General features: G+C 40.9%; 1 protein-coding gene across 5 annotated transcripts in view; it reads left to right on the top strand.

The window, feature by feature from the left end:
* Positions 1–13,989: 13,989 nt before the first annotated feature.
* The window catches only part of LMTK1 (lemur tail kinase 1), a 101,269-nt gene continuing 92,441 nt past the window's right edge, over positions 13,990–22,817 (top strand). For 2 of the 5 annotated variants that reach the window (XM_087710152.1, XM_087710149.1), the window contains exon 1: positions 13,995–14,750. In XM_087710152.1, coding sequence (XP_087566278.1) covers positions 14,748–14,750 — 3 coding nt within the window. In that variant the 5' untranslated portion in view covers positions 13,995–14,747. Of the gene's footprint in view, positions 15,041–22,817 lie in introns of all 5 variants that reach the window. The other 3 variants (XM_087710147.1, XM_087710148.1, XM_087710150.1) reach the window with 3 other exon arrangements.

Below are 22,817 nucleotides of genomic sequence, written 5' to 3'. Positions count from 1 at the left end.
TTGAATTGATGAGGGTTTATTGTTGTATGGAATATTGAGTTTGTGTGATATTGTATATGTTTTTTTCTTATCTGAAATACTACACAGGGGAATTACTAACTACTCAGAGTCTAATAGGTTGAAATAGCATTGAAGCCTATGTAAATTTATGAGAGTTCAAAATGGTCTGATAGATAGATAGATAGATAGATAGATAGATAGATAGATAGATAGATAGATAGATGATAGATAGAATGTACTTGTCTACCTATCTGACATAGAGAAAGATAGAAATAGATAGATATAAGACCATCCTAACCCATACTGACTGTAAAGAACTAAGCTAAATAATAATATAAATCTATATGAAAAGGTTGTCTTTGGAACAAGGAAGTTCCATGTCTTGAGGAAAATACAGTAACCTGAGAATGACCTCAGACAGTCAACAAAGATGTGGCTGATGAAATATTTTTGAAAAATGGATTGATCTAATTGAGATGTGACTGCTATTCCTATTATGTACACAAACACAAACATACAGACACGTATACACTATTGTTTTGTAGACATAAGTAGGAGAACCTGTCCTTTCACCTTAACTACTTCAAGCTCCAATCTTTCTAACTGGAATTGGATTTCTAATTACTTCAGTTCAAGTGGATTGATTTGGTCCCATTGGGGTGATTGGGCTTCAGCACCTGGTGGAACACACTTGGGCATGCATTTGGTATTTTGAGATGTCTTTGCTAGCTGGAAAAGAAAATAATGATTTCCCATAGCTGAAGAGCATACCGGGGAAATCTGTCTCCTAATACTAACCTAGCTAGCTTGTCAAATCCAGAAATAAGAATAACTTTTGTATGGGCATATCCCTTTTATTTCTCCAGCAAAAAGAAAAAAAAGAATTTAGGGAGACAAATTGCCCACCAACCTGCTCCTGCCTGTGTTTCAGGAGTGAAACAACACAGTCCTTAAGACCGTGATGGCGACCTATGGCGAGCATGCCAGAGGTGACACGCAGAGCACTCTCTGTGGGCAGACACACTGTCACCAGCTGCTCTTCCAGTGCGCATATGCATGCTGGCCAGCTGGTCTTCATGTGTGCCGAAGTGCTGGAAACCCAAAGACCAGTTGGCCAGTGTGCATGCGTGCACAGGAAACCAGAAAAGTAGCTGGCCAGCATGCCCGATAGCATGACAGACCATGCTGCTTTACATTGCCATGCCTGCGCTGGCTCTGCTCTGTATGAAAGTCACTGCAGGGTCACTGCGCATGCGTCAGGCCGCCTATCAGCTGGGAGACACCACCAACAAAATGCTCGCGGCCAAGGATCTGGTGGGGAGCAATCTGAAAGTTTTTGGGGTTTCCCCAAACCCCCAAAACTTTAGCCTTAGACTGTCTACTGTTGACCTCACCCCATTCCTAAGAGGTCTGTAAGGGGGCGTGCATAAGCGCACCAAAATGCCTACATGCCTACATGCTGGTGGGTTTCAAAATTTTTTAGAACCTCTTCTGTAGGTGTGGCCTGCTTTGTGGGAGTGGCTTTCTGGCCATGTGACTGGGTGGGAGTGGCTTGCGGACATGTGACTGGGTGGGAGTGGCTTGCCAGCCATGTGACTGGGTGGGCATGGCCAACTTGTAAAATGTGGTGAAACTCACTTAACAATGCTCTTGCTTAGCAACCAAAATGTTGGCTCAGAAACTGGCATTTGAAGCACACAAGTCTTAAAGCTGTCAAGTTACAAGACCCTTGCATACCTAACCCTTTAGGGGAAAAAACCCCAGGGGTGTTCAAACTTGACAGCTTTAAGACTTGTGGACTTCAACTCCCAGAATTCCTCCTCTTGTTCTTCATCTTGATGATGTGCGGACGGGCGGGGTGGGAGGGAGCTGGAACTGGTTCTAAACGACACTGTAGATTTGTGGAACCTCTTCTATAGAAAAGGTTAGAACTGGCAGGAACCCACCCCTTCTACCGTCCCTGTCCTAATGTCCCTTTTATTCATATTCATTTCATGTATCCAAAATCATGTTTATATATATGTTATCTAATACATGCTTAATAAAATAAATAAATAAAAATAAATAAATAAATAGAATTTGTCTATAAGTGAAGGTTGGAGTTATCGCCTACAGTTTCTGAGATTTTTGTTTTATTTATCTTATGACTGTCATTAAAAACACCTTAACGGAGTCTAAGTGGTCTTTGCTTTCTTGATTTGCCCAGCAGTATTGGGCTTGACATGTCTATTAAATGGTAAGAGTTATTGGGAGCTGGGTGGCATATAAATAATGATAAAAATAAATCCATCCATGTAGCAATGTTGACGGACTTTACTTATCAAGGAAAAATAGGCAGGCATGGAATAGTGCAAGTACATCAGACACTTGAAGAAGGAAAAAGGACTTGGAAGAATGTCAGAAGGACACTGAAGAAGATGCACTGAAGCTAGTATATCAGGAAGGCTTACTGAACACTGAAGAGACCAAACTGGCCTACAAGAAAGACTAAATGAAGACTAGAAAAGAAACATGGCAAGGCAAAGTATTACATGGCCAGTACATTAAAAAACAATCTAGTAGGCAAAGCAGATAATAATAATAATAATAATAATAATAATAATAATAATAATAATAAATTCCAAAAGCACTGGAATTACATTTAAAACAGTTAAAAATTGACAAAATCACCATCAGTCAAATGCAAAAAGCCGCACTGCTTGGATCTGCACGCATATTACGAAAATACGTTACGACGTCCTAGGCCCCTGGGTGGGGCCCGACTAGTAACCAATGCCAAATCCGGCGAAACAACTGGCCGCTGTGATACAATTGTATAATAATAATAATAATAATAATATCTGGCAATGGCTAAGAGCAGGAAAGTTTTTTTTATAAAAAGACGGGCTGATCAGAATTAGCCCTTCTGACTTGGTCTGTTCTTAAGACCAAGGCTTGAGAACATGCATACAAGACGAGAACTGAGAATACAATAACAGATAGCAAATGCTACCTTTGTAAAAAAAAAAGCTGAAGAAACAATAGATCACCCAGTTGCTGCAAGAACTGCACAGACTGACTACAAACAGCGAAATGACAAAGTAACAACAATGATATGTGACAAGAAACTGCATGCAAAGTAGCATTGGAATATCTGTAAGAAATATTGCTTGCCTGCAAGCAAGAACTGCTAGGACTATAACGTAGACCAGGGCTATCAAACTCCTGGCCAGCGGGCCAGATGCATCACGGACTGGCCACAGCCATGCCCGGTTTAGCAAAGGGGGGGGGGAAGTCCTGATATGTCATATGATGCCACCGTGATGATGTGAGTTTGACACCCCTGAAGTGGACAAAGTAATAGAAAATGAAAAAAAGTAAAGTACTCTGGGTTTTTAAAATTCAAACAGGAACATAACAATCAAGATTTAACTTTACTTTACTTTACTTTATTGTCATTGTACATGTATACACAGTTTACACATACAACTAAATTCACATAACACCCAGAGACCAGGCCCAACATACATAACAATCCCCAAACACATCCCACCCACCCAAAAAATTATCCGCCCCTAAACCACCCAAGCATCCACACAACAGACCAAGTAGTGCTGTCCAATAGCTCACTGAGGGTGGCCTTTTAGTTCATTGTTGAGTGCAATTATATCTCTGGGATATAAGCTATTCAGAAGACGTGTGGTCCTAGTTTTAATTGTTCTGTATCTTCTGCCAGAAGGGAACAGTCTAAAAAGATTGTAAGCAGGATGGGAAGAGTCTCTGAGAACGTTGTGCAACTTCCTCAATAGCAATAGCAATAGCAGTAGACTTATATACAGCTTCATAGGCCTTTCAGGCCTCTCTAAGCGGTTTACAGAGAGTCAGCATATTGCCCCCAACAATCTGGGTCCTCATTTTACCCACCTCGGAAGGATGGAAGGCTGAGTCAACCCTGAGCCGGTGAAAACAGCGAGATGCGAAGATGTTATCCAGGGCTGGTAGCTGGAGCCCGGTGATATTCTGGGCAGTTTTAATGATTCTCTGTAGAGCTTTTTTCTCTGCTGCAGAGCTGCTCCCATACCATGCAAGAATGCCGTATGTCAGGACACTCTCATAGTGCTGCGATAGTAGGACAGAAGTAGATGCTGAGATAGATTTATCTTCCTTAGTATTCTCAGGAAGTACAGCCTCTTCTGTGCCTTCTTCCCAACCATGTTAGCATTCATGGTTCATGAGAGGTCCTCCAAGATATAAATGCCCAGACATTTAAAACTACCAACCCTCTCCACCTCCTTGCCATTTATGTACAACAACTGTTGATAAGAAAGACAAAAAAAAGTCTGGCTAGTGGAAATTGTAGTATATGAGACAGCAAGAGAGAAGAGAAAGAATCAGAGAAAATCAGAAAATACAAATATCTGCAAATAGAAGTAGAATGACCGTGGTGATAGAAAGAAAAGATAGTATCAACGGTGTCTTGAATGCAATTCCAAAACATCTGGAGCACTACTTTAAACTCTATTTGCATTGACAAAACCCGCATCAGTCAACTGCAAAAATCAGCTTTACTTGGATCAGCTTAACTGTCATGTCTTTGGGAAAGATGGGGGTGCCAGATCCAGTCTGAACTGGCAGTGAAAAATCCCCATCAGTCAATCCCAAAAGGCAGTTTTACTTGAAACAATTTAACATCATCAATCAAAAACATCTATCTATCTCATGTCCTTGGGAAGGACTCAATGGGTGGATGGATGTATCAATTTAATGAATTAATGAGTATCAAGTCCAATATGAACAACTGGCTAATTATGTGAAAACCATAATAATAATCTCTTTGCATAGTAGATTATATACCATATTTTTCAAAATATAGGATGCACCTTTTCCTCCCCTAAGAGTGTGGAAATGTTGGTGCATCTTATACACCAAATACAGCTATTTTTGGCCTCTTGAAGGCCTACCCCGCATCCCATTTTTGTGAAAAATGGGTGAAAAACTGGCTGTTTTTCACAAAAACAAAAACAGGGGCGTTTTTGCCTTCCCCCACCTGCCAGAAGCACTCAGCAGGCTTCATCAGGGCTGGGGGAAGGCAAAAAAGCCCCCATTTGTTGCCAAAATGGGGGCATTTTTGCCTTCCCCCAGCCCTGATGAAGCCTGCAGAGTGCTCCGGGGAACCAGGGAGGACAAACATGCTTTTTTCTGACTTACCTCTTTGAAATCTTGGTGCGTCTTATACACTGGTGCATCTTATAGTCCAAAAATACGGTACTCAGGTCAACCTAGAAGATTTCACAAACTGGTTGTAAACAATAACATGACACAGTTGCCAAAATGATTTCATAGAACTTCTGTAGAAATGATCATGTGCCGATAAATTGAAAAATTGGTGGGAACATGGAGCTGAAAAAGTAATTAAAAATGTGAACAGGTTAAAATATTGTGGGACTTCTGAATACAAACTGATAAAGTTTTGGCTCATAACACATCACAGTAACTATGGTTTAAAAGAAGAATGTAAATAATGGATAGGGCAATACCAGGAGATAGTAGATAGAAAAAAAAGAACCAGAAAAGCCCAGAAAGTATCAAGATCTGAAAATTGAAATTGAAAGATTATGGCACAAAGTGACTCTGGTGATCCGTGTTTATTGGTACACTGGACCATACCAAAAAATCTTGTATGGTTCTTGGATAATGTGTAAATTACAAACAGCAATACTGCTTGGATCCTGCACATATACCACATTAATATTTTATGACATCCAAGGTTCTTGGGAAGAACTTGATGTGTATGAAGGCCAACACCAGCTAAAGAACTGGTAGTTTTGATTTCACATTGTTATGTATATAATAATGATGATGGTGATGATTTCTATAATGTAATTTCCTGGCTATTAGCATATAGGTATATGATTAGGAGTTTCAGCTCTTCTTGCCCTTATGGAAAAGAGATCAAACTCACCAGAGTTAACAAAATCAAATTTTATTTTGAAAATATAATCGGAGATAAAAGTCTGTAAATTTTGAAAAAAGAGATTGCTGTGATCCAAGCCAGCCACAGGATGATGCTGATCTGTTATAAAAGAGACAGACAATGTTGCAGTTTATCTTTTTCCTGATTAATTTTTTTATTAAGCTTTTTGCAAAACAAAACATAAAAAACACATTCTACATCCATTCTTCCCATTCTTTCCCATTCCTAATGTTGCAGTTTAAAGACTACCAGAATAATATTTCCCTCACCAACCTGAAGTCAGGAATGCAAGGCCCAGATTATAATGCCTATGTCCTCATTTGTATAGAGAAATAGGGAATCATATCAGCACATAGTTGAGAAAAAGAAAATCATTCTAATACATATCCCTAGCTAGACTTTTTAGCTATTGGTCTAAAACGATAATTTTCTTGAGAACCAATGTTCCATCTGGATCAATGATCTGGCTGTCTTCCAGATTTCTGACAGATTCAAACTTTATTCAGAGGCTATATGAAATGATGTTAGTCTTGTCTTTTCCCAGCTTCGTTTCCCATCTTATTTAATTTCCCAGTTCTCCTTGGAATCAATGTTCTACCCATAGAATAAAGGGAGGGGCTGAAGTATCCATAATATGAAACAGAACTCTCCTTTGTGGAGATGTGTATTTTGCATGTGGAAAGCAGCTTGTGTATTGTGATTGTGGGTAATACTCAGAACAAATTGCAAGTAAACACATATGAGATCTCTTTCTGTATTGCACGCGAAGCTGGTAAATTGATGCATGAGAACTTGATAGATATAGATTTTACAGGCATGCCGAATAGCCAGGGCAACAACCTAAAATAGAGGCTATCTTTGCTGGTGCCTGCTGTATTGACAAAATGCACGCATTCGTTTTTCTTCAAGAGAATGAATTGGGTACCAAAGGGAACATATTGATGCCAAAGCCATTATCACTTAGCACGTCTTTTTTGTGGTTTGGGGAGAGATTGGAAATACGGGTTACATTAGTATTACGCACAATAACTTGCTCAGACAAAACATGTGAACTTTGAACATTATTATTATTATGTTATTAATTATTTGCTTAAAGACTGTGTGGCTATTTCTCTACTAATCCAGAGGGACAATATTTATAAGCTGTTTTCAGGGCAGAAAAGAGAAGCTAAACAAAGAAGTTAAATGTTATTAAAACTACACCGCTTTCCTTTGCAAGAACCAGCTTGGTGTAGCAGTTGGGGTATCAGGATAGAGTGGAAGTTCTAATCCTGCCTGGGCATGAAGCTCTTGGTCCAGTCACTTTCTCTCAGCCCTAGAAAGGAAGCAATGGCAAATCACTTTGAAAAAGCCTTGTCAACGAAACTCTGCAGACTTGAACTGGACAGGATTGAACAGATGAAACACACACACACACACACACACACACACACACACACACACACACACACACATCCCTTTGCAGCAGAGCCTCACCATTTGATCATTTTATTCACCTTGGTTCCATATTCTTGCTCCAATTCAGTCCACGTCTTCCTTCACATATACGTAAGAGAAATTATATTCTCTCCTTGCAACAACCTGCCCTCTGCTTTTGTATGCAGCACTGATGCCCCGGGGAAGGGGTGGGGAGGGTGCTGTCTCAGCCGGAACAGCAAAAGGTTTTCCTTTCCATATCATAATTCCTAAGAGGATTCAGGTTATTTGGAGACAACATGCATGCAAATACACTCCATTTTCCTGGGATTAAAACCACCATTTTTTGTGACACCCAAAAGAGGCTGCCTGAAACCGCTGCCTACTCAGCTGGATGGGAGACCAGCTCTGCTGTCAGGGCATGACACTATTGCTGTATCTAGAACAGGGCTTGTGCTTGTATAAAATATACAGACCAATTCTTAAGCAGTGGAGGTGCTCCAGTAGAAGAAACTATCTGCAGCTCAGGGTTAAACTATGGGACCTTGGTGCTGAGTATGATGTTTTTCTTGCAGTATTTCATGTTTCCTTCTGAAGTTGTGGGAGCTTCACCACTGGAGGCTTTCAAGAAGAGATTGCACTGCCATTTGTCAGAAATGGTGTAGGATCTCCTGCTTGGGCAGGAGGTTGGACTAGATGACCTATAAGGTCCCTTCCAACTCTCTTAATCTGTATCAATCTGTATTAACCAACTGGTAGGTAACATCATCAGTGTGAGTGAGTGAGGGATTTGCTGCCTCTTTATATGCAGTAACTTCCCCTGCAAGTTTTGGTGGAGGTATCATTTCCTTCATTAGAAGAATGAAGGTTCCTTCATTACTGTTTTCTTCCTGATAGTTTGTCTTGTGCTGATCCCTGCTTACCTGAACGAAGGCTGCTACAGGGGATGTGTTGCAGTCTTTTGGCTTAATTCCTAGTCCAAAAGTAATCTGATTGACAGAATGGAGATCCGAGGAGTATATTTTGGGGGGATGGATGGGTTAGAAGTGGAGTGTTTTTGGTACATCACGGTGGCTCTCCTTTCCATCACAGCTCCTCCTTCTGTGCCTCTGATCTATCAGTTGCTGCAATGGACTTGAGATTAGATGCTCCTTCAAAATGGTGCTAAACCTGCACACCGGTAATTGAAGGCTACATGGCAGATGCCTCTGATGCAGTAATTCCAACTTTCCTATAGTGTGAGCCAAAATTGCTGTTGAGGAAATGCTCAGCAACCAGAGCGAAGAGGATGTTCCCCGCGACTAGCCTAAAGTAGCCAATAAAAGTTGGACAGATCAAGATATCATCATCCAAAGTACTGTATCCTAGAGTATGTCAAGTGCAAAAATGTTGTTGGCTGAGATAGGAAAACTAGTCTTTAAAACTCAAACTGCAAAATAATGACTCTAATAAGTCTTCGCAATGGCCTGGAGATGAGATGAAAAAGTCACAAAGACATGATATTTAAACATGTTTATGGTGTGTTTTCAGGTCATGCTCAGAGAGATGTAGAATAGAATAGAATTCTTTATTGGCCAAGTGTGCTTGGACACATAAGGGATTTGTCTTTGGTGCATATGCTCTCAGGGTACATAAAAAGACAAGATACATTAGTCAAGGATCATAAGGTACAACACTTAATGATAGTGTGACAAAGAGCTTTAGGTGCTGTTGATTGTGCTGGTCAGGACAGAATATGGAATCATCACAGGTAGTCCTTGATTAACAACAGTTCATTTAATGACAATTCAAAGTCACAACAGCACTGAAAGAAGTGACTTATGACCATTTTCACACTTATGACCAATGCAGCAACCTCATGGTCATGTGATCAAAATTCAGATGCTTGGCAACTGACTCATATTTGTGACGGTTGCAGTATCTGGAGGGACATGTCACCAGCTTTTGTGACCTTCTGACAAGCAAAGTCAATGGGGGAAGCTAGATTCACTTAACAACCGTGTTACTAATCTAACAATTGCAGTGATTTACTCAACAACAGTGGCAAGAAAGATTGTAAAATGTGCCAAAACTCATTTGACAAAACTCAAAACAGAAATTGTGGGCTCAATTTTGGTTATAAGTTGTATCCTCCCCCTCAGCTCCCACAGTGGGAGATAATAACAGTTAACACAGCACAGTACTTAAATAAAATGGTTTGGTTGAGATCTGCATATGTGGGATTCATTGGGGTAGATTGCAGGGATGACACCTATATATAATTTTATCATATTTTATCTATATCTTAAATTATTGTATTCTATTCCAATTTCATTTTAAATTGTATTTTATCAAATTCCATTTTATATGGCTTTTATCAAATTGTAGTAATAATTTGTTTCTGGAACTTTGCACTTTGATATGGTCTAAGGGCTAATCAATAAAGACTCAACGTCAATGTCAAAGGTAAAAAGGAATACCCCTTATTTTATCCACACTATTTGGAAAAGCCCTCAATGGAATAGGCTCAGGGACATAAAGTTCCATTATTAACCAGCTAGAGATGGAGGCTGTAGAATTCGAGGTCCCTCAAGAAATCCTTATAGACAACAGAAGACAGTTCAATAAACCAAATTAAGAATCTAGCTCTCTCAGAAGTTGTCAATAGTTTTCTGGGATTCATTCTCCCTTTTTTTCCTTGCGGGTCTCCAAAGAAGAATAAAATCTGTTTTTCTTAACTTTGAAGAGGCAGCTGCCTTCTTACTGATGAAAAGAAATATTATTTAAAAGCAGATTGTGTTCTAAGCATTTCTGCTCCCACTCAAACAAACTGCTTCAATAACCACCCATTAAGAGTTCTGCATTCTGATTTTTTACAAGTGGGAATTGTAGCTCCATACAATACAATATTATCTTGTACCCCAGGAAGGAAAAAAGAGTAAGTTTGAAAAGCACCAGGGGTAGCCTTTCAGAGAACATTTGTTCACAAGAAGACCTTTATTCCCCACCTAACGTAAGATCTATTTATGGTACGATGACATATGCAGCTTCATGTTCTTTGCGAGCCTAATCCCTTGAAAAATTAATAGTATATACTAGGATCCCAAACTTTAAAAATTAAAACAGACTGTGAGAAGATACAGCTTTCTTGCTAGATTGTATCACATTTTCAGCATATGATGTATACTTTGCTGAAAACATTTTGGCATTGGGCTTTAATTAAAGTAGCTCTCAAGACTGACATCTCTTAATCAGCTTTTGTAACTATTTTAACTGTGTATTGAGCCCTCATTTTCTGTACTGATCATTTCTCTTTTCATCTGAGTACATCCAGTTCTGCAATTCTACTTTTAGATCAACATAATTAATGGGTGGTTATCCACAAAGATAAGCAGCAGAATGTAAGTTCATCGTAACTTCCATGGAATCTGCCATTAGGACAGATTCTTCATGGGAAATTCAAAATGGTGACAATTGTACTTTGGTAAATTAGAAGTGTTGTATGTTAACAACAAGGGACACGGTAGCTCAGTGGCTAAGACGCTGAGCTTGTCGATCAGAAAGGTTGGCAGTTCGATGGTTCGAATCCCTAGTGGCGCATAACGGAGTGAGCTCCCATTACTTGTCCCAGTTTCTGCCAAACTAGCAGTTTGAAAGTACGTAAAAATGCAAGCAGAAAAATGGAAACCACCTTTGGTGGGAAGGTAACAGCATTCCGTGCACCTTTAGTGTTTAGTCATGCCGGCCGGTCACATGACCACAGAGACGTCTTCGGAAAGGGCTGGTTCATCGGCTTTGAAACGGAGATGAGCACCGCCCCCTAGAGTTGGGAATGACTAGCACATATGTGCGAGGAGAAACTACCTTTACCTATTGTTAACATCTTATGGAACCAAAAAACCTTGGGATTTCAGAATCTGACTTATGGTAGCAGGTAGTGGATGCAGCTGGATGTGGCGATTTGTGTTTAAATTCATTCTATCTTGAAGGTCATTGGCAATCTTCAGTATTTCTAAGCCTTATTACTGGGTTATTGGTGAAGATAGAATTACTTCACATTGAGCCAAGGTGGCGCAGTGGTTAAATGCAGCACTGCAGGCTACTGCTAGATCAGCAGGTCAGCGGTTCAAATCTCACCGGCTCAGGGTTGACTCAGCCTTCCATCCTTCCGAGGTGGGTAAAATGAGGACCCAGATTGTTGGGGGCAATATGCTGACTCTCTGTAAACCGCTTAGAGAGGCCTGAAAGGCCTATGAAGTGGTATATAAGTCTACTGCTATTGCTATTGCTATTGAAACCCTTTTTGTCTTCTTTTTAAATTGCCTACAAATGCAGAACTACCCTATTTGTATCAGAATCCAGGTTGCTGGACTTCACTATCATACCATGTCTTAGCACCTGTATGTGAATTCCTGGCCACTGGTATAATATTGTGTAATACTTGCTCCCTGCCATCTATTTCTGATAGGAATAACAATGGGGAAGGGGACTTTGAAGAAGAAGAGAGTGTTTTGTGCAAAACAAGCCTGGCTTTTCAATATACATGATACATTGAATACATTTCCGGCTTTTCAATATACATGATACATTGAATACATTTCTAACATCTTTCTGCTTAGGACTCCAACAAGCACTTTGGGCCTCCAGGCAGGAGTTCCACTTTTGTCCCTGGGCGAAGCTCATCCATAGACGTTAGCAAAGGGGAAGGAATTTCATGTTACAAAATAGAAAGGCGGCAGATCTCTACTCCTTCTCCCTTTTGCTGCATGTGTGAATGCTAGAATTTATTTGAATTGTCTACTGCTGAAAAACTCTCGTGCTGATTGGTGCGCCTGGGTAGTGTTTCCAGGGACACTGGGGGGTAGGGGAATTGCTTGTCTTTTTCAATGCTATTTTTGGATTTTCTGTGCATTGTGTGCTTTCTTCTCCCTCCTTATGCTATCCTGATGGTCTAAACACTCTATGTTGTTATTGATTTATTCCATTACTATGCTGTTTCTCGGTCCAAGTAGGCATGCAAGATGCCCGATAAGGTAAAGATTTTAAAAATATGTCAAACGCGGTGCAATTAAAGCATAACTGAACATTCTACATTGTGATATCATGTTAAAACCTCGAGCTGCCTACTCTGAGTAGGACATATATGCCTGATTTTCTTAACCTGGTGAACTTCCCATAATACCTAGCCAGCTTCAACCTGATGTTGGCTGCCAGCAATGGGAGATGGATTCTGATACATCAGTCTGGAAAAGGTTTGGTATGTGCCAGACCTGAGGGCGAAAATTGCCATCTGACACCATTTGCTCCTGTGGATGTACATTGGGTCAAAGCTTGGGGGGAGTGGGGAGTTTCTCACACCATGAAAATTAATAGCAAGAGGGCCGCCTCAACCTGGTGACTGTGTACTACCATGTTTCCCTGAAAATAAGACAGGTTCTTATTTTCTTTTGACCCCTGAAATAAGCACTTGGCTTTATTTTCGAAGTTTTATTATTTTTGAGGTGCAGAAGGTGGCGAGCGTGGTCACCTTATGGCTGCTGCTGTGTTCCACTATTTTCAGGGAGGGCTTGTTTTTAGGGGTTTAATTTTAGCGCATGTGCTCAAAAGCCTGATTGGGCTTATTGTCCAGGGAGGACTTATTTTTGGGGAAATCCCACCGCAGAAACAAGAAAGCACCCCAGCCCACTAGCGTATCTACCATGGGGAATTGGGGATGGTGGTTAGAGATGAACCCGTGGAGGGTGTCAGAGATCGTCCATGTGATTTTCACTAGAGTCCCATATATCCCCTTTCCCCTCTATAACTCCTGCTATTTATAAGAGCTCTAGAAATAAGAGGCGAGCGCGGACAGCAAGATTCGCAGTGCACCGATTTTGATATATATATGTATATTTGATGTATGTATGTATATATGTATATATGTGTGTGTGTGTGTGTGTGTGTATGTATATATATATATATATATATATATATATATATATATATATATATATATATATATATATATATATATATATATATATATATATATATACACACACACACACATATATATTTGATGTATGTATGTATGTATGTATGTATGTATATATGTGTATGTATGTATGTATGTATGTATGTATGTATGTATGTATGTATGTATGTATGTATGTATGTATGTATGTATAAAAAATCGCCCGCTTAGACCAGCGTTGCCCGAAAAAAGCACCACCCGTCCGGGCGAGTTCGGCATCCTCAGTGAAGGGAGCCAACTGAGGCTCCAAAACGCCTGAAAGCGCGCAAGCGGACGTGCCGTGGCCCCGGTCCAGGCGGTTCGAACGAAGCGGAAAGCCCGCCGCGGCTAGCGCGTCCGGGAATGAGGAGCGCGTGAGGGGGATGGGGGGAAGTGAGGCTCGCTTTGCTTTGGCCGCCCGGCGTGAATCGGACAGCGTGCGCGCGCTGGCGGGGCCCCGCTCGTGCTTGGAATGAAGGGCGTGCACGCGCGCGGGGGAGAGAGTGGGGGGGCGAGAGCGCGCGAGCTCAGCCGGGTCACACTTGACTGCACGTGCAGCGACGCCCCTTCTTCGCCCCGGCGCGCGCCACACCGTGGCACCTGTGCAAGCGCTGCCCGGCCGCCTCTCCTCGCGCTCCCGCACGCTCCCGCACACTCCCCCCCCTGCACCGCCCGCCCGGCCCCGCTCCTTTCCTGCTGCTTACTGCAGTGTTATGGGGGGGGAGGGAGGGCAGATCTGGACCAAGATGGCGTTGCTGCTGTTGCAGTTTCTCCCAGGGTCAGCACTGGAACAGCTCCCGCCTTTGCTTTCCCATTAGCGCCGGCCACCGCGGCTCTGAAGTTCTGCAGTCGCTCGGAAGCTTCTTTTTTTGCCCGCCCGGGCGTTATTGCTGTCGTTTCGTCTCGCCGCTCTAGCTTCTTCGCTACTGTATTGGAGGGTTCCTGTTTTGCTGCAAAGCTCCCCTCTCTGTGGCAGCCGGACCTTGGGGTTGGGGGGGAGGAAGGAACGGGGGTTGTGCGGAGCGTGAGACCGTATTTTGGGCTCTTGCAGGCGCTCGCGAGGTTGTGTGCATTCTTCGGGTGACAGCGAGCAGTCCGACCCGGCACAATTTTATTTTGCTGTTGGCATCGTCTTTTGTTTTCATTTGGCACTGCAGCCCCGAATACCAGGGTGGTTGCATTATTGTTTTGCCTAAACACACACACACACACACACACACCAGCTCTTATCGCCGTTGGTTCTTTAAGTGACTCTCTCTAATGCTACCCTTTGCAAGTGTGGCAATTTCTAGCCGAGCCCACTTCATCCCGTGGATACCTGAAGGAGACGCATCGGGATAATAACATGGAGGAAGAGGAGGAGCTGCAGTCTTGAATACCCTGCCTGTGCTGTCAAGAAGAGAGGAGATGGTGATTTTTAATGTGACACCCGTGCAACTTCTAGAGTTGTGAGAGCTTTTAATCTCCCCCCGCATCCCACTGCCCTCACCTGCCTGGTGCCCACCGCCTTTGCTATTTATTTATTTATTTGTTTTTTTTCTTAAAATCTACTTTTCGTTCTCTCGTCTTCGTACTTCCCACAAACCCTCCTTCCCACTTTTCTGCTTTTGCCATGGGAATGGTGGCAAATCTCTTGGCTATTGTCATGTCGGCTTCATTTTTCAACCCCAGCTTTGCCTTCAGTTCGCACTTCGACCCTGGTAAGTTGATTTACTTCTGGAGCTTTGGAGTAAAAGAAATTAACCCCCCCCCCCAAAGATGCTCAGATGACTTTTTTTCACTTTGCAAAATTACTATGTTCCACTGGCCTTCCTATTTTTCTCTCTTGGGATTTGGTTTTCCTATCCTTGCTTTCCATCTCTGCTACCAAAAAGGAGTTGAATTTTGTAGCATGTTATTCCCTCGTCTTGCAGGTTAGCTGCCTGCCCCCCCCTCCCAAGCCCTGGTCCTTGCGGCACTTCTTTGCATTGTTTTAACCCTTTGCTGAAACTGTTCTAGCTTATATAATAGTTGATGGCAGGCTGGCAACTAAAGGGAGCAAACAACAAAATCCTCACACACTGCTTTTGTCTTGGGTGTAATGATTTTAGAAAGGTTCCAGAAGAACAGCTCCTTCCTCCAAAGTTACATCACCAATAATCAGCTATTCCACCCTTTCCTTCTTACTGGCCTTTTTGGCAATTGAGAGTATGTAAAAAGAATTCTTGGGCATTTGGGTAGGAAGTAAGTAGACATGGAGTCCTAATTGTTCCTGATAGATGTGCAGTATCTTTGTATGTAACAAGATGTTGACCATACCAGCTGTTTAAACATAGATGGTTTTGGGTAACAAGCTGTGAATTGCCTTTTTCTTGCCTGGAAAGTTGTTTTGAATTTCAAAGAGGTAGAATTGTAGACAAGTTTGGGGTCAGAGATGTGTCTCTGCATTCTCGAAATGGTTGCTTTGAAAAAAGTCAAGAAAAATAAGGAAAGGGTAGTTATTCACCTGGGATTGGGCCTCCTCTGTGGTGGATGTTAGACTGAATTAATATCCCCCTGGTGGAATGATTGATTTACCTTAGTCAGCCATCAACCTTTTGGCTGGGTAATTGGTAGCCCTTGATTTGTGGGAAAGAAGTATGTTGTCTTGGCAAAGACCATGTTGTGTTGCAGTCCCTGAGAGACTTATATCTTCTGGGGGGTTTTCTGCTTTTTCCTAGCCAGATAATACTCAAAGGTAGAAACGTATCATTTCTTCAATCTCCCAGTTTCTTCCTAGAGAGGTTTTGTATCCATTGTCTGAATTCTTTTTGCTTATGATTGTTGAAATAAACTTCAAGGTTCTGTGGTTTTCATATCACTGCCTCCCACCCTCATACCTTGGCTCTTCATCTCTCTTCACTGATTCGTTGCTTCCAAAGACCTTGTCCGTATAAACTGTTCGACTGACTTAGAAACGGGTGTGAATAAAAGATGAATTTGGTTTTTAGCACCCTCAAATGTCACTTTTCTACCCTCCAGTGCAATCTTCAAGTGAAAACAAACTGCCTTGTTCTGCTGTGGTTAAAAGATTTTGGCACATTTTTCTAGATTCCATTGCAGTTGTATCTGGCAGGCCTGGAGTGAGATTTTGGGCTCTATTATGGATTGAAAGATCTCCTTAAAGTCATTAATTGGGTATTAAAAATGGGTGTATATTTGGGGGGTGGGGTGAAGGAATTATAAACAAATAGCACTTTGTTACGATTTGATTTTTTTGTTCTGATTTGATTTGAGTCCTTTATTGCTCTGTTGGCTTCCACAACGAATGGCTCTAGAGCACACAACAACGAGTAAGGCTTCATCCCACACCTCCACCCCACACTTCCATGAAGGTAGCCACCCACAGTCCCACAACAAAAGCCAGTAAGCAACAAACCCAAAGACAAGGTGCAAGCTCACTGGGCAAGGTCCAGAGTAAAAGTCCAGAGGGCAAGACAAGTCCACGGAAACATAAGTCAAGGCTGAGTTGTTTTTCCTCCACCAAAGCCAGGGGAGTGCATGCCAAAGCAAACAATTGTTCATGTCAAAGACAATCTCTCCTGGCCTCTGCTTGTCAACCCAAGGCAAGTGTTCCTTGTGAGGAGGGGTGGGGCGTCCTTCTCCCAAGCAGCCTCACAGATCTCCTTTGAGCTTGCCTCCTCTCTACTCTAGCTGCCCTCGGATCGGGGAAGGCAGCTGTTCCTCATCAGAGGGCATCTTCTGCCTCTCAATACCATTGCCTTCTGCAGCTGATCCTTCCCTGTGCCTCTGTGGGTAGGTCCGGTTGACTACCTCCCCCAATGTCTGAGGGGCCGGTGGGCAGCATCATCCTCAGCCCCTGGTCTGTCCAAACATTCCAAGGGAGATGTATCATCCTTGTTGGATGGTCCCAGTTCCAATGCCTCCTTTTCCTCCAAACCAGGATCTGATGGGGTCATGTCATTAAGTTTATTAAACATATGTATTTCCTCTGGTCACTTTTGAACCATACTTTGCTTGGTATTATCTTTAGTGAGAATCTGTGAGAAGGCCATTGGATAAAATATAGGGTGAACATCTAAGAGTATGCAGGTCCATCATGAAGGCAAGAGAGAAAAACTTTGTGTTGTATACTTCAGGTTTTGTGTTAAATATGTAGAACGGACCACATATAAAAACGGAACTCTTTCCTTACTTACGTGTATTACAATGGCTGAGTGCATTTCAGAATTATACTCCATCCATCTAGCTACCAAAGGAAGTTGACAAATTGAGTGTGAAATTATGTTTTTGCTTCCCATCGCTCATGAATTCTAAACATAAGGGTCAACTGGAGTTTCAAAATGTCTTTGGCTAGAACTCTTTGCTAAAAGCAATATAAATATTCAATCTTTCATAACAGCAGACACACATTAAGGAGAAACATTATTATATTATATTATTTTTTCTATATTGTGGACTTTCATATTCAAGGAGAAGAAAAATATATTGGCATAATTTATAAAAAGTATCCAGGAAACATTTGTTCATTGTATGTAACCATTAAATGGAAAACATTGTAAGGATGATGACGAAAAAAAGGGGGGCCATATAGAAAAGATAAGAATAGATACTTCAGTTATGCTTTTCCCCTTAGTATGATCTCTGCTTGCTTCTTGAATAATAAATAAAACTTTTTTTAAAAAAAATCACCTTGGAAAATGGAACGTTTACTATATTAGGAAGTGAGAGAAAGAGACTTGTTTTCATTATTTAACACGTAAATAAAAAAATAGAACAGAATTACTTAACTATATATAATCCTTCAAAGAAACATAAGTCAGGAAGTTACTTTAGAACTTTATCCCTAACGCATAACCTATTCTATATTAAAGTTTAGTCAATATTAGTAACTGAAGAAGATGAATAGCCAGACTGAATTTGTATTGGATTTTCTGCAAATTAACTTTATTTAGGCCATACACCAACATACAGGTGATCTGCCTATTAGAAACTGTAATGTGTTCTGGATTAGTTGTAATATCAGTTCTGTATTATCTTATAGTTTTAGAAAATGTATCACATTGTGGACAACATAATTTTTCTGATTTTTATAAAACACCACAAACAGCATTACCTTGTATTTTTCCATGCTTCATCATTATTGGAGGGATATGGGGCAAATGTGTGGAACAGTTCTTCAATGCTATTGACTGTTCTCCTTAGTTAAATATCATACAAGGAAATATGGTAAGAAACATTCTTTAAACTTGACCCATTGCCATTGTTGGAGTAGACAAGTTGTCTTCATTGCTAAGAAAACATCTTGAGCTAATGATTCCTGTTTTTGTTTTTCTTGGAGTGTGATTTGAGTTTCTTGCCTGAATCATATGGATATATTTTTCACTGAGCTGCTATTCTGTGATTATAGCACACAATATAACCTTGATTATGATAGGACCAGAAAAGAGAATTGCTTGATATGTGGATTGGCCCACTTCATAGAAAAGTGGCTAGACTTGGTAGATTTTTAGATTTATAGCGCTCTTGAGCAAAATCTCTACAGGTTTAGTGCAGCATATGGTAATAATAGTAACACTACTGAAAGTTTAGGTACCCCTAACTCTTAAAAAAACCTGTGACAAGTTTGCACAAACTGTGTAAACAGTTTAGTTTTATTATAAAGTATGTAAAAAGAACTGGTTAGCAAACTGTATGTGGATCTTTTTTAGATGTGTATGGCAAGACACGGACCATTTCCTTAGTTCATTAAAACTTCCGGTTGATATTGGGGCAGATACATTGGCCTTTGCATATTAGTTTGATGCAATGCAATTATGTTTATGTTCTTATAAATCTCCAGTTAAAGTTGGTATCAGGACTAACTGAGGCATTTAATGAGATTTGGCATTCAGAAAGGATCCCCAATTAAATTCTAGAATTTTTGATCCTGCTACTTCTCTTTTTCATTCTCTTTCTACGGATTCATTTATACTTTCTAATAAACGAGTAAAGATAAAACCCTACTTTCCTTATTAAAGGACTTTTATAAGTTGGATGCCACAGAAAGAAAAGCAGGTGAACAGAAGTGGGGATGGAAATGGGACTGCTTTAGAAAATTTGTGATTGGAACCACTAGGAATATTTTATCTAAGAATCTTCAGAACCCTAGAACCAAATTGTGACTGGATTCCTTGCAGACATACATGCAAATACTGTTAATATATTTATGAACAACACAATAATTTCCTAAAGGATTTCAGTCCCCTTAGTTGAGATAAGGGGTGGAGGACACGTGTGTGATAAATCTGAGATGATTGATAGGAAAGATAATAATAGAGCTGGAATGGACCTTGGAGGTCTTCTAGTCCAACCCCCTGTTCAGGCAAGAGACACTATACCAGTTCAGACAAATGGCTGTCCAATCTCTTCTTAAAAATCTCCAATGATGGAGTATCCACAGGTTCTCCGGGCAAGCCATTCCTCTGATTAATTGTTCACACTGTCAGGAAATTTCTTCTTGGTTCTAGGTTGATTCTTTCCTTGATTGTGTATGCTTTTTCAGAGGCATAGCACTCTTGGAAGGCTGCTGTTTTTTTTAAGGAGCTGTGATAAACCACTTCTCATTAGTGATGTAACATGAGGGAAACAAAAAGAGGAAACAGTGTAAAATAATTGCACCTGACTGAATAGTTACCATTGTGCACATATAGTGTGCATAAATCCAATGAAATACATAGATATACCCAATGCATAATCCATGCTATTATTAGGAATACTGGTTGGTGGTTCTAGATTCATACAATAGTGGAGAGTATGCCAGCCCAACAACAATCACAGGAAAAGATACAAGTTGAAAGAAAAAAACATGTGGGAAGGGGAGAGGAAAGTACATGATTTAGTCAACATCAACCTGCTTAATGGAAATATGGAATTGCCTCTATAGTGTGTCCAACTTTATACAGTGTACAGTTAGTCCTCAAATTACAACCATTTGTTTAATGACTGTTTGAAGTTACAGTGGCACTGAAAAAAGTGACTTATGGCCGTTCTTTACTCGCATGACCATTGCAGCATCCCCATGGTCATACTTGGCAATTGGCATATACTGTATTTATTATGGTTGCAGTGTCTTGGGATCATACGATCAACTTTTGAGACCTTCTGACAAGCAGAGTCAATAGGGAATCCAGATTCACTTAACAACTGTGTCAATAACTTAATAACTGAAGTGATTTACTTAACCATCCTGGCAAGAAAAGACGTTAAAAAACCCGTCACTTGACAACTGTCTTGCTTAGCAACTGTAGTCCATAGTTACTGAGTTTGGAGATTCTTGTGGTTGTTTTTGGTACGTTTATATGATAACTTACCCTGGTAGAATATTGTGTGGCCTTAATGTCACAGGAACTCCACTGTGACAGTGTACCTTTCCATTTGGGGACAACAACAAAAATTTCTACATATCTACATGTTTATGTGAACTCCAAACATTCATTTCCTTATTGATTAGGTTTCATATTTTAACTACCTGGCTTATATGGAGCAGGTTTCAGTTTAATCTAGGCTCCTGACTCAGGAGTCCTGAGTCCCTTTCAAGCACACAGTAAAGGAATAAACTGCTGGGCACCATTTTATATGTTGATAGTACTTCTCCACAATTTCTGTGGGTGCTGAAGGTATATGTAGACAACTGAATTGACTAAATGGATGAAAGATCTGATTCTGAACCATATTAAGTCATTTCAGAGAGCGCTTATGGAGAGCAGAACAGTAGTGATGTAACATCAACCAGTAATGATGTGACACTACAGCCGTACTAGTATCTTAAGAAAATAGTAAAAAAAAAAGAATTAAACTTGAAGAATGCAAAGATGTTCAAAACCTGCAGATTAAGTCTGGAGGTTGATTTTGCTCTTTCTCCCAAACTAGCTATATCAAGCAGCATTGTCAGGCCCCCAGGTGAGGGGCAGTTGATTGTTTTCTTTCTTTAGTTATAATGGCAGCTGCTGCACAGGACAGGATGACTACAGGATACTAATGGATTCAGCATGAGTCATCAGCTCCTTCTCTGGTCATTCACTTAGGATTCTTTCTGTCGCAAAGGGAGTGTCTCTGGAAAAATTCACAAGCCTTCTCTTCTGCTACATGCCACTTCATCCCTGCCAGAACCAAGAAATACTTGATTTGATTGGCCAGTGAGAGCCTGTGAGAGGAAACCTGCCAAAATTGGTCTTTAGCTTCAGCCTTAAGCTACATTCATTAGGAGCCATTAAGAACTGAGTTGGAGTTGTAGGGGCACCAAGTTCTCTTTGCTCATAAAGTTAATTCTCAGAGAAGCTCATTGTTCAAATGTTACCTTTGGTTTTGGCCATTGAGTCAACGGCAGTGTGACTGGATAAGAAAACAGTTTAGACAGGTGGAGCTTATTTCAACATAATAGATATTCAATATTGGGTAACTTTACTTATCCATCCTCCTGTGTGTTCTTAATTTGTTGATGTTTTGATTTTTTGGGGCAGGGGATTTTGTTATTGTTTTGTCATGAATGGTAGTTTTCCTCAATGTGCTGTAATGCTTAGATATGCAATAGCAATAGCACTTAGACTTATATACCGCTTCACAGAGACACGGGAGAGGGTTCCATCTGCCAGCCAGTGCCGGCTGGCAATTACAAGGAGGAGAGCCTTCTCAGTAGTAGCTCCGACCCTTTGGAACGATCTCCCCGTGGAGATTCATACCCTCACCACCGTCCAGGCCTTCCGCACAGCCCTTAAGACCTGGCTAGCCCGTCAGGCCTGGGGACAAAGATAATTGCCCCCTCCCGAATGATGAATGAATGTTGCTTATTATTTTATTCTATGTTTGTCTGCGTTACTGTTTGTATATCCCCCCCCCTTGATTTTATGTAAGCCGCCCTGAGTCCCCTCAGGGAAAAGGGCGGCCTATAAATGTTAATAAAACCTCTAAAAAACCTCTAAAACCACAGTACTTGACAGCCCTCTCTAAGCAGTTTACAGAGTCAGCATATTGCCCCCAACAATCTGGGTCCTCATTTTACCCACCTTGGAAGGATGGAAGGCTGAATCAACCAAATGTTTACATTTCAAATGCATTTCATTTTTCATAGTCTTGTTTTCTTCTAACATGTCTATATGGATGAGTCTCTCACCAAAGAATCTCTACCTCATCAAGTTATACATTTTGTCCTTTGTGTAGCCTTTTAGTTGACTATAGACAGTTCACCATCAAAACCTACCTCTCATTGAACCCTGCAGTTATGTTAAGGCGAAAGCTCCCAGACTTCCTATCCAGCTTACCTTTTGATTTAGAACTCTAGCTTCTACATATTTTAAGAATTCAAGGTTGAGAAGGTTGCTCAACCATATTTCTTACTCCAAATGCAAAGCAGTTATTCTTTGCAGAGATTTTTTTGGAGGGGAGGGAGAGGGAGGAAGGCGATGATTAACCAACTTAAGAATATTATGTAATTATCTGCCTCATCTCAAGTTTGCCTGA

Source organism: Thamnophis sirtalis, unplaced genomic scaffold, assembly GCF_051295495.1.
Source record: "Thamnophis sirtalis isolate CommonGarterSnake01/CBP01778 unplaced genomic scaffold, rThaSir2_p1.2 scaffold_3, whole genome shotgun sequence".
NCBI classification, from domain to species: Eukaryota; Metazoa; Chordata; class Lepidosauria; order Squamata; family Natricidae; genus Thamnophis; species Thamnophis sirtalis.
Note: the sequence above shows the minus strand (reverse complement) of the source record. Positions and strands in the feature narration are given on the sequence as shown.